At 38.0% G+C, this 13,780-nt stretch overlaps 1 protein-coding gene across 3 annotated transcripts in view; it reads left to right on the top strand.

Moving 5' to 3' along the window:
- Positions 1–13,780, top strand: part of InR (Insulin-like receptor) — a 152,488-nt gene that overhangs the window by 125,039 nt on the left and 13,669 nt on the right. For all 3 annotated transcript variants that reach the window (XM_088259517.1, XM_088259516.1, XM_088259518.1), the window contains one exon: positions 13,553–13,694. In XM_088259517.1, coding sequence (XP_088115643.1) covers positions 13,553–13,694 — 142 coding nt within the window. The remainder of the gene's footprint in view (positions 1–13,552; positions 13,695–13,780) is intronic.

Here is a 13,780-nt window from a genome sequence, read left to right as displayed (position 1 = left end):
TCACGCACTTTCCCTCCCCTCCCCGCCCAGCCCCCGCCCGTCCCCGCCCGCGCCACGACCACCATTGCCAAAATATATTGTTGTGTACTGTCCGGCGTGTGGTGCGACCACAGTGCGAGCCGGGAAGCCAGCGTCCGGCAGTGCTTACTTGGGAAATTGTACCATATTGTAATGATCGGAAAAATGGAAATCAGCGAGTCCTGATATACGCATGTATAAATTCAATTATTTTATTAGAATTTTGTTGTATCGTACATTATACCGTAATCTTCGATTGAAGTGTGCTGTTTGTCAAATGTGCCCTCGGCACGGGAAAACTCAATGAGGGCAAATTAATGTAATTTGTAATTATGCAATTGATGAAATAAATAAATAATTAAAAAATGGTCTGCATTTTCGGTGTTTGATACTTTGGCTCTTTAGCGAATATCTTAGTTTGTATCTTATAAGGCTCTCGTTTTGTTGGTAGGACAATATTGTACCTTTGGGTGTGACTGACAGGAGCCATTTCGTTGTAACGTAAGACGTTACGATGCGAGAATTCAGGCAGTCAGTACAGCGAGCCGAGCTCTCCATCCATAGTTTCGGATGCTCGCCGCGAGCGATGTTACGACGTTACGTTACGACAAAATGCTCCGGTCAGTCACCACCCTAAGCAATAAGTCAATGTATATTTATCCTGTACAATAAGTTTAATAAATAAATAAAATATATACTTTAAAGTTATAGGGTGAATAGTGTATGCAAGCAAAGAGATTTGTTTAAATGTTGACAAAATCATGTTTTATCTTGCCTGAGAGTGAAATTGCGGTAAATGTTGAATGTTTCGAATATGTGGATGATTTCGTATATTTGGGGAGTACGTTTTCTAGACATGGAAAGTAAAGATGGGGTACTGAAATCGGTGGTAGCAAAAAAAGCCTATTTGAAAGTGGACAGGTCAGGCGAGGGATTAATCGGCGGGTGAGATAATGAGGAGATATACGAATGGGTTTTGTCTCTGCCTACCCTGCGCGAAGCGGCGTAAAAAAAGTGCCTTCCCAAATCCGCTTTTACGTTGTTCAACATCCACTAGAATAAAATCTTTCCGCGTGAATCATCCGCATTGGACGGAAGCGTTCCGTTTTATTCCGGTTGATATTACTAAATAAATAAGTCGTTTTCGTAAGAAGTTCATTTTTCATATCGGAGATAGAATAAACAACGGCCGAAGGGGGTCGAGGAATCCAGTCGCATAATGATAATTTAAGGGTGAAACGCTTCTTCAAACAAGGTCATCTCCATAATCTGAGCCTTGTCTATTTCTTAAATTCAACCAGGTGACCCAAAAGTTGGCACATTCTGATTCAACGGAAAATAAATCACATCGCCGCTGTAATTGTAATAATTTTCTCAAATAAAAACCCTCTGTTGCTACCTCATGTATCCTTCACACGTTTGTTGTAGGTATGGTACATCCCGCGTTGAAAATAAAGATTTCTGACAGCAGCAAATGTGTCAATCATGTAAGACATTGCAAAAAGTAGAAGGATTATTTTAATATTGAAAATGAGAAAATATGTAGTTCTTGCAATAGGCAGCGATATTTTGTAGTGAATGGGTCAATATAGAAAAAGACAATTTTTTAAATAAAATTTAAACTTTGTTAACTTTTATAAAATGTGCCACAAAGTATCTGCAAAAAACATTCATGGAAATAGAAAAATATATATTTTTTTTTTTTATTTATTCAAGATTTAAATGTAAATATAAATGTCTCTTCATGTCTCTTCTTATATATAGACTTTTCTTATGCATAGGTGTGAAGAACTGTAATTGGTACTCATGATTTTTTTTGTATTCTGATTTATCATATATTGTAACTGTTGTTTTTCCTTCTAATAAAATAATTTAAAAAAAAAAACTGGATATTTACGGAGCTTTTGCCCTTTCGTTGGCTGGTTTAAATGGTCGATTTGTACAGTATATAACATTAACATCTACCCATGATTGACAAACACATGCTCCAAATGAAAACGCCATACACAATATCGATGAAAACTTCGTAGACGACACCTATGGCTGGAATTATAACGTTGCCAGAAACCTTCGTCAATGTATGTCAGATTCTTTCTTTCTAATTATTTGGCACGCTAGGAAACGCCCAATATATGATTTGAAATGTTGCTATACTGGAATCGTTTAGAATTTCCCTCGGTGAAATGTTATTTGATCACCTAGCGCCTAGCGGAACATTCACCTTGGCATATGGAATGTATTTAGATTAAAACGACATTTTAGCTCAACACGTGCCGCGGCGCTGTTAAATAACTTTCGGGGTTCCACTATTTTTCTATGTCGGATTTTGAGTGGCTACTAAAGGTATAAGTAAAAAAAAACCTCCTCTCTCTTTTTTATTAAAAGTCTTAATATATAATAAAACAACTACATATAAGTACTTATAGTTTTTTCCACTTTTATTTTATTTGACCAGTGGCTGGGTTTCGTCGTTACTTACACAATCAGACTTGGGACAGACAAAAAAAACTAAAAAGTTGTTGTTTTATTATATAAAATACAGTTTCACAAAGAAATATCAGTACGAAACTTAAATCTAATAATTGATAAGTTTGAACTATCGGGGTGTTTAAAATAAAAATAAAACTTTTTATGCTAGTATGTATCAAGTCAGAATTAAATTTGATTTACACCCGTATTTACGAATCATGTTAATATTCGTAAATTCCATCTATGATTGGATTTAGAAAGCTTTTATTTAGTAAAGACCCTTTTATTTGTATGCAAGATACGGATTATTATTTTACATAGTGGCTGTTGTGAACTCAATCATGGAACGTAATGAGATTGATTATGATCATTCTATTCCAAAAAACTGAGGGGTGTGGTTGTTAATCATGGGTAGAATGGGTCACCATTATCACTTAACCAGCATATGACAGGTCGTGAGCCCTGTAAATACTAGGACTTCCATATTCATGTATATTGCAATGTCGAAAATGAAAAAAATGTTAATGAATGTTACACCTGTGTGAAATGATCACTTAACCAGCTATGAAAGGTCGTAAGCTTTGTAAATACTTGGATTTCCACATTCATCTATGTTGAGATGTCAAAAATTACGAAAAAAATCGTTTAAATCTCCGAAAATGTCAAACACACGCGATAACTATGCTAAAAATTACGAAAATTTAAGGCTCAAAAATAGATCGAAGATGAGTGACAATAATCGCTCTCATAGAATAAACCTGTAAGTCGACGGTAACCGAAACTATGGGATTGGGAACGGGAGTGCGAAACGACAGTTGGAGTGTAATAGTTACAAGTTGATCCCAGACCGCAGGCCGCGGAGGCGCGGAGTGACGGGCCTCGCAGATTGCACTTCGCGCAGTCACCACTCTAGTTTCTCGATACGTTTATAGCCAACCCGCAATTTACTGTTATTGGAGTATTTAAGCAGTAAAATGGACCTCCGTGAGAGCGCTATTTGCATTTTATAACACGATACGAGGGGAACCACAAAACTGCGCGGGGCTCGGCTCGGGCCGTTCAACCGGCGGCGTTCTGCATCTCCTACTTCCAGCGGTCTTTCCGACAACCCTCAAATTCTCGAAGGACTCCTTAAAGGAATGCAACTTTGGCTCGATAAGCCCGTGAAATTATTCCAGAAACAATGCGTCCTATGTTGCTCACTGACCGTCGGTATGCCACCGTGGCGAGTTGGACCAATTGAGACACGATGCGAAACCACAAGCGAATCGATTATTCTGAAATTTGACGACGCTGCTGGTAATTAAATATTTTCTATTAAAGTTGGTATTATTTTCATCATAACAAATAAAACAGTAAAAAAACGCAACTCTGTATTGTCACACATCTTCGATCTATCATTTAGCCACATATTTTCGTAATTTTAAGCATAGTTATCGCGTGTCTTTGATATTGTCATATAGCTAAAAGATATTTTTTCGTCCAATCCTAAACAGGATTATATGAATTATTTGCACTAATAACAAAATCCTGCTGTCAAATGTTACCAGTGCAAATTAGACTTTTCTTGAGGTGGAGACTTGCCGGAGGATTTTGTCGTAACATAACGTCGTAAGATCGCTCGCGGCGAGCATCCGAAACTATGGATGGAGCGCTCGGCTCGGTGTACTGACTGCCTGAATGCTCGCATCGTAACGTGTTACGTTACTACGAAATGCTCCGGTCAGTATCCACCTTTAAACGAATGAAAGCCCAATAAAGTACCAAAATTATGAACTGCTATAAAAAATATAAAAATTTGTATAGCCAATTTTCTATTTATTAGATTTGTACTGACATTTCTTGGTGGAACTGCATTTTATAGGATAAAATAACAACTATGTATTTTTTTCCACATGAATCTTATTTGACTTCAAAAATTATATTTACTGTCGTTTTGTCCAAATTTCTACTTTTTCTCGAAATTTCGTGTAACGTTACGAAACAAACTGCGTTTACATTGATTTTGAGTTAACGCAATACAAAACGATGGTAATTTACTAAAAAAAATATGAGTTTAACTGGGTGAGCGTAGGATACAGTACAATCGTTAGATTCTCTTCAATAGAATATATATTTTGTGTATTATTATATATTATTTAATAAATTCATTCGACTAGTTAATACAGGACGATGGGCAAAATTTCGCCTTGTTTCTCACCAGTCATTGCTCAATTATTGCTTTGATGAATATGGGCCAATATTTTTCTTCACATATTCTACTGTAACTCGACTGATCTTCAAGTGGGATGATGAAAGTAGAAATATGTCACTCGTCACCTCATCAATCCTTATTCTGTAATACGCGATGTTCTCTGGTGCGACTAACTTTATATTGATTTATTTTTTAAGCGATTTTGAACCGATATTATGGGCATTTCCGAGAAGACTGCGACTACCTAAACAACTAATTAACTAACCATCACGCCGCTTCCCCGCAGGGGTAGCCAGAGACAATAGAACGCCAGACCAATCTGTCATTGTAAACAATCTTCGCCTCTTCCATATTTATGCATCTCCTCATACATACGCGCTAATTATTCCCGATTCCTGCCCTGACCACTTTCAAGCATTTGAAATACTTGATCATGGCAAGTTTTCCTCGTCTTTCTCTGCTTCGATTACCAACTACATTCGCCTCATAAATTTGTTTTACTATTCTTTCTTCACTCATTCGATTCACATGCCCAAACCATCTCGACACACCTTTCTTAACTTTATAGATAATTATAATAATTTTGGATAATTTACATAGCGCTATTTTCGTAAAATACTACCTCAAGGGCTCTTATACGAATTATGAAAATTATAATGATTGACAAAAAAAAAATGATAGCAGAGGAATACCGAGAAAAACTTGGCACGATCAGGTATGCCAAATACTTGAAATCGGCGGGTATGTATGAGGAGATGCATGAACGTGGAAGAGGCGAAGAATGTTTGCAAAGACAGAATGGTGTGGCGTTCTATTCTCTCTGCCTACCCGTGCGGGGAAGCGGCGTGATGGTTAGTTAGTTAGTTATAGACAAAAAAAAATATTAAAAAAAAAACGTTAATCGTCAATAATGGTTATATTATTTCCTTATAATATCACAATTCGAACATTTATCATATGTATCTACCTACCTACCTACCTACCTACATCGTTTTGGCACACCGAGAGAACACATTTCGACAGCATCAGTCTACGGCCATCCTTCTTTTGCCGGTTCCACTCCTTACTACCGGACATTGTGATGATGATGATAGACGCAAAGGCGGTTGGTATATCGATAATGCTTATCTCAGCGATCACCTGTATGCATTATTTTATATAAAGCTTCTGACGAAAAAGTCTGTGTGGAATCGAACTGCAGTTGGTCTTTTTCTGGAATGATAAATTTAATTTGCATAATCTCATTCGAGTAATCGTGAATATAGCATAATACTCCGTGTAATATGTGAAAGATCTCGTTTCTCAGGACGGCGATGGCATTCCTCGCACAGTTTCGGTAGTGCAGCGTGGGTTCCCGTTCCCACGCGACCCGACTTCATTTCGCGCCACATTAAAACGTAAAATGCTGTCAAAAATGTGCGCTGTTTTAACAATAGCGAGAAAAATTAAAATAAAGCGCGCAAATGAGAAGCTACGCGTCTGCTAGGACGTTCCTTGCCCACTGTTGGCTATTGACTCGAGATAATTAAAAAAACCGCGATATATATACCCTAATGTATGGAAGTGAAGCATGGAGTTGGCAAAAGAACGATGAAAATAGACCGAATGCAGTCGAAATTCTACCTCTCAGACGAATGTGCGGCAAAAAGATGTTTGATATAATATGTTCGAATGGTGAAATAAGGAAGGAATGCAAAGCCGAGATAAGCGTTGTCGATAAAATTAAGAAAGGTGTGTTGAGATGGTTCGGACATGTGGAACGAATGAAAGGAGGAAAGAACAGTAAAACAAATTTATGAGGCGAATGTAATTGGAAAAAGGAGGAAAGGAAGAACGAGAAAAACTTGTCACCATCAGGTATGTCAAATACTTGAAAGCGGTCGGGTTAGGAGTCGAAATAATCGGCGGGTAGGTGTGAGGAGATGCATGAACGTGGAAGAGGTGATTCTTCACTAACATTCAAGACAGAGTGGTGTGGCGTTATATTCTCTCTGGCTATCCCTGCGCGGAAGCGGCGTGATGGTTAGAGTTAAATATACTAGTGCTTGTATTTTTTGCTTGGTGTTCCTCCTTAGGACTTTGGGTTTGGGGGCGGGTATAGAGCGCGGGAGGTTGGCCTGTCGGTGCGGGTTGTTTCCTAGCGGGGCCGGGGCTTCCCTAGTAGGGTTACTAACTCCCTGCCGCTGTCACCCTGGGTGAACATGGTGGTGTATTATACACACTAGTTATCAACTTGCATGCCCCGCTGACAGTGATAGGGACTTTGAAAGCGTTTGTAATATTTTTTATTTTAAATCTTTGACTGCGAAAAACTTTGCATGATTGATTAAATACCGATTAAGAGTAAAAAAATGTTTTTTTTAAATGGATGAGTTCGAAGGAAACCAAGAGTTTCTATACCGGACCTGGGAATGTGGCGGAAGCTCTCGGAGTACTCGTATTTAATCACGACTAATTTTCAACATATCGAAATTCCTTCAAACACAATTTCCTCCTGTCATTCTTTAGTCAGCTGATGATGACAACAGCTTGCTGTAGAGCTGTCATTTTTCATGTTAAATATGAGAAATTCTTTACAGTAATACAACTTTCCATGTTTAAGAATTGTTGCCATTAGTGTAATTACTTGGCAGGCAGTGTTGGTCCGCGGTTTTCCGATATCGCAATGTGTACACGGTTTCGTATAATAAATACACGCGAGCGGTGGTAGCTTTGCGGTATTACCTTTAAATAAAGTTGATATTTTCCGCCGACATTTTGTAAACAAACCGCAGATTACACAGAGATAAACGCTGCAATTTTCGCGACAGATTTCTTCGTCCGCCGTTCCGCCGGCGGCATTATTTTGGCGGGGATTTATGCCGCGTGATTCGGCTAAAAACGAGGCATTTTCTTTCAGTGGATACTCGCAATTTCGCATACCTCACCGACTAACTAGATACTAAAGTACACATCGTATCGGTCCAAATTGATCGCGCTTGTTCCGAAACCAGTCTACGGGAGCAACGTTATTTGTATACAATAAGTAATTAATGATGTGCATTTCCTGAACCCCAAATGCCGATGAGCGTTAAAGATAAAAATTCCATTTAACAGTTTCCGCTTTCGAATTCCAAGATCTCAATTTACTAAATTATTTTTCCCTTCACACACGTCTGATGAGTTGCGGCGTTCGAACCGCGAAATGGTTTATTTTTATTTATCATCAACTAATTAATATACGAGACCTGTTGTCATAAAACTCCCACTAACTGCCATATATATTTATATATTATTTCTGAGAATATTACATACAGTTCTACATAAAATTATAGTGATGATGAAAATGTGGTTCTATTATCTGCAAGCACAATTCTGTAAGACCTCTAACCAGCAAATAAACTTTGAATATAATTAGAAAAATAAATTATTTACATTTGCTGCTCTATTTTTTTATTAAAAACATAATCCTTCAAATGTTAGTCTTATTAGTAATTTATATGGTGGAACCGGTTTCTAATTTTACACGGGACGTATCCCCCGTACATAGTATAGTATGTAATAACTGAATAATATGTAATACGTTTTTTTCCTATTTCGTTTTTCTTCTAGGAAAATTATGTCAACACTTTCCGCAAAATACAAGTACCTAATGAAAAAACTTGTTCCTTGTTGTCCATAGATTCATCATTTGAATAAAATAAGCATTTTAAATACATATTACATTATTTTTAGCATCCTTAGACGCCGTCTTCCAATAAAGTTTGTCAGAAAATCTTATAAAAAAATGATAATCTACAGCTTAATGTTTTTATAATACGCCGTTTATATATTTACATCTCGAACATCCTCGTTATGTTACCACAAATACGTTTTCCGCGATATTGACATTCAATCTAACAGAAAGAAATTCGCTTTGAAGTGCCAAATGATGGATAGAACCGTGTCACGAACATTAGTACTGTGCTTGCATTCTTATAATACTAATTGGCGATGTAAATAACTCGCGAACACATGGTTTCACATCAAATTGGATTTATTCGGTTGATGAATATTTTAACCAACCGTTGTACGTTCAAGGAAAACCTCTGTCAATCAAAATTGCGCACTGAAGTAAAATGATCAAATCAACGTGTATCTATATGCTCGTGTTCGTAGAGTGGATTAACCCTAGGGAAGTCCGCACTATCTATGCCATTTTCTCGTAGTCGGTGAGTGAGCTTTCAAAGACAACAGCTGGAAGCGCATTGCAGGAGGCTGGGTGAGAACCTATCGGACATCGGATCCATGTTAGCTAATGAGGAACTCTCGCGAGAGGTGGTATCATACAAGATAAATAGTGAAGGACATTGCTAACATAAACCATGGTAGGATACAAAATGCCGAACCCTCTTCTCATGGAACGGAAGGTCTGTTGACGACAGTCAACAGTCCGGCTTCTCCTGAGGAGTTTTACCTGGCTTTATCCCAGTAATGAGGAAATACTGAGAAGTTCCTGATTGGCCCATACTAGATTTCCCCAACACATATTAAATTAAAATGTGTTTTTTTTTTAAGCTAGAAGCAACCAAAATTTACTAATTGATTTATAAACCTTGTACATAATAAGCAAGGTAAAAAATTAATTTGTGAGATTTCCCGGGAATCCCAGCAAACTGCAGTCGCGAACTTCGCGGCAGATTGGATTTATCTGAACCGCTTTGGACGCTCTGTGTCATTGATTTGATAATGACTTTTTAGATTCCTCAATAGTATCCGACGATAAATATAATTTTATTATCTCAATACATCAAATATTTAACGGCATAAAATAAAATGATAGATATACAGGTTGTAAACGCGTAGTAAAGCGTGTTTTTAGAATCGGCCCACTATAAAGGGTATCTCCTGCCTATTCGATAGCGGCGAGGGGCGAGTGGCGGTGGCTAGTAGCTAGTGGCCAGTGGCGAGTGGCGAGTGGCCAGTGGCCAGTGGCTAGAACTCGGCCATAAGGACCTCTCCGTCGAGCGACTCCACACCGCATCCGCATTCCGCAGCCTGCCTCCATTCCGCGTAAACAACAATATACATACCGACACGTAGCGTATCGTATCATATCCATCCATCTCTATTTACGATTCGGCTGCGAATACGGACATTCGCCATTCGGGAACCCGTCCGGCCCTGCTGGCGTGTCATTCATCGCGCCATATTTTCATTAACGCGAACATCTCATTGACAGGGCATTACCGCCATCACCGCCATCACCGGCATCACCGGCATATCGGCCCACGGGGCCCGGAGGTTAATTTTACCGCGCTTTTTTCGTTTTTTCCCGCCATGGTCGTCCTCGTCATTCTGACTTCTCTCGGTTATTTTTTTGTTAATGAAAAATAGGGCAATTTTCTCCTTTTTGGGTTTTCCCATCCTAAAACCGCACGTACACTCTGTGAAAACCGCGTAAATACGTCCTGTGCAAACTATCGACGTATCTTGTACATCGCTTTACCTATTGCTACATTCAACCCGTTACAGACGATGCTGAGTAACTGGTACGAGTGCATCAATTAAAATTAAATAAATTAAATATTTGTGCCGGAGCCGCACTTCAAAGGTCAAAGAGCCGTTAGCGCTCCTTAGAGCTCCTTAGCCACACTTTGGCGACCCATAGCTTATATGATTTTTTAGAATAAAATATTGTGGCCGCTCTGCAATCCGTTTTGAATAGTGTGGTTTTGGTTTTATGATCAGCAGTCGGGCGGTTGTGCCGAGACTGACTTCACACTCGCATCACGACACGGTGTGACACCGAGTCTGTCGTCACGGACCGGAAACAGTGGTGATCCCCCGAAGTTCATTAGCGGGGGCCACGCTGGTAGCCGCTGCACCCGCCCCGTCTCGAGTCAATATTTGTTTATCGGAGCCATCGACCGACCGATTTAGTTTTCTTTGCCTAAATCGACAAAAATTATCATAGTAGTAAGGAGCTATTCTGTAAAGTTTTAATTAATACAACGAAAAACAGGCAAAAACTACCCTGTTATGTGTCGTCTTCGATGTATCAGTGCCGTCAATTTTCGCAATATTTGGCATAAGGCGTTGTTTGAAATTTTCATGTATCGCTCACTCCTTTCAAGAACGTCATAAATAAAAAAAATCGTCAATTTTCACTTGTGCATGTTTTCGGAATGCCCAGAAAATGTGCTATATCCCAGAAAAAGAGGCATATTTTTAACTTAATATTTACCCACTACAGGGCAGAAAGTGTTGTTTTTGCATTTTGAAGAAAAGGTATTGTTTGATTATTTTTTTCAAAATAAAATAGTTATTTTTCAAATGGAGAAAAAACCTTCAGGTTTAACCTAAAAAGATCTGTTGCACAGTAAAAAGTTTAATAAGTGGCTTGATATTTATTTTTAATAAATTGTATTATATTTATTAACTTTAAAAACGTTCTCCTGAAAAATCAACTTTTTTGATTTATGACGTTCTTGAAAGGAGTGAGCGATATGTTATTTATTTTATACACATCATAGTATAAATAACAATCATTTGCACTAAAAAGGTAAAGTTTCTTGAACGTATGAACGTATGCATTTTACAATTAGATATATATATTTTTTTGATTTCTTTAAACATGATTCAACGGGTTGCGTTTATATAATATTTTATGGACATGCGGTACGGGGCGACGATCATTTTTAGAAAAAAAAAATGATTTAGACAGGATGAGGGTAGTATACAGGGGCTGAAGATCTCTCTAATCTCTTTTTTTTTGGTATGGACGATTCGTTACACGGTCAAATTTTATTAGCATTCGTGAAAGTGCTTGTAATAGTATTAATCATATCGACAGACAATATATAAAATCGCAGTAAAACTAAATAATATGCCAAATCGAGTTATTGAAACGTAAAGATTGAAGATCGTTAGTAGCCACTCGCAACTGCCAAGGAAAAGAAGACTTGGATGTAATCTGAACCATTTTACATATTTTTTTGCAATCAAATACTGTTTTATGGTAACAATAATGTTTTCATTTGATTTACGTGTTACATATTATTCATTCAACTTTTTCTACTCGTGAAATCGCGTAATTTTTCAATTATATTAAGGATTTTTTCGACATACGAAAATTGATAGTAGTACTTTGTATCCACTTGAATTATTCCGGAATTCATGAAACAATTCGATTGACGTTTGGTTAATTTTCATTAATTTATCTTTAACTTGTAATTTTTTATTATACAAAAATTATTGTGCATTATAAAACAAAACAACAACGAAAAACAGTTAAAAGAAAACATAATATCTCTGTTAAACCAACGTTCAGGTAAACATCGTCGTACCTACGTGTGCAATGTTTGGGTTGCGTTATGTTGGCGGTACCCTTTCTTCAAAAAAACGATTGCGTGATGCTGTTTTGGCGCTAAACCATGACAAGATACGTTGAGATTGGTGCCAAAACGATATAGGCGCCACAATGTGTCACAAAGTTCCATTATTAAATCAGAATGGAGTATATTAAACTAAAATTATTATAAAAAATGCTATCTATGTCTTATACTATCGTGTAATATGTGACGCGTAAATGCATGAAACAAAATGTAAAATGTTACGTAGTGTTTGGCCGCTATGGTTCTTCTGGCCTCTATCCACACCCGGGCGGTGCATAGGGCACCCTGCCGAATCTACGCGGTGTTAACTCTATCATCATGCGCTCCAGATTTTTGGACCTAGGAGTGCGGAATCTATTTGATGAGATACAAATGATGTAACGGAGGTGTACTGTAGGTGTACTACCGCGAAGGTGTGTCCCTTGAGGGTTTACACACAGCTAGCTATACTGCATATTTTGCACTTCGACCGTTTCCGCTCGACGTCAAGCGCTAACCGGCGATGTGCATTTCGTTCGGCAAAAATACGCGTGTGAACTTAACCTTAGTGTTCCGGCGGGAAACTGCGTCACGCGGAGTTTATTATTGACGTTTTTACAACCTCCGCGAGTAAATGGAAAACAACAAACTCCCTACTTGTGAATACCGGCGTATTGGCATACGCGGCGCCCGGCGCCCGGTGCCCGGCTCCATGCCCGACACGCCGAGACAAGTCGCGCTCGCCCTTGAAGCTTGCTCGATAATAAGCCCAATTTAGGGTCATTTTACTCGCTTGAGAATGTTCTTTCGCCTTTATTAACTACTGTAAACTAATAAAGTACATACACGGAAAGAATAGGCAGCGTCAATTTTTATTCGAAAATCTTTTTTTATTTAAATTAGCAATAATTGTATGACTTTTCTTGTAATTTTATTTTATTTTAATTTTTGTGGATATAAAAATATGCAGCAAAATATGACATTGGATATTTCAACGGCTCCAAAAACGCAAAATTCCGCGATATCATCAATGTGGCACTAGGGTGGCTCGACTTTGTAACTAGGAAGCTAAAAATAAAACTTTTAAAAATTATTTTGGATCGAAGGGTATATAAAAGGTTGCATTAGGTCCTAACCTACAATATTTAAAATATCTTTAGCTGGCAAACATCTTTTGAGACTTGGGAAACTTATTAAATTATCGATCAGAATAAAAAAGAATATACATGTAGAATTTAGAAAAATTAAATTACACAAATTGTATGTGAAATATTAAAAGTAATTACAATTAACATATATTTACTATACATTAAACAAACATTGGTCCAAAACAATTCATTAAGAATCATATAAATTTTATCTTTATTTCAGCATTAAATTCCCAATAAATACTGTAAAATGTAATGTATTATTTGTTCTTTTTGAGCACGCATCCTTGCAGCACGCATCATCTGGGGTGGTATGACATATTAGAATAGCTATAAATAAATAAAGGAATGATGAAAATGTGGTGATGAGAGTTGCTTTGTCGTTATAGGATAACAAGCCGGAGAACGAGTGTCCCGTGTGCCCCGGAGACGACGGGTCCGGAGCTGGGCCCCCGTGTCCCGTGGCCCTCAAGGCCTCCCCCTTCGCCAACAAGAAGCACCTCTGCTGGAACAAGGACCACTGTCAGAAAGGTAACCCCCGAATCATTCCTTCGTTAATAATTACCATTTCTAGGAGCACAACGAGACACGCGTCTCTCGAGTTATCGACTGAAAGT

Source organism: Brachycentrus maculatus, unplaced genomic scaffold (assembly GCF_059751285.1).
Source record: "Brachycentrus maculatus isolate JH-2025_06_01 unplaced genomic scaffold, ASM5975128v1 h1tg000117l, whole genome shotgun sequence".
NCBI classification, from domain to species: domain Eukaryota; kingdom Metazoa; phylum Arthropoda; class Insecta; order Trichoptera; family Brachycentridae; genus Brachycentrus; species Brachycentrus maculatus.
Note: the sequence above shows the minus strand (reverse complement) of the source record. Positions and strands in the feature narration are given on the sequence as shown.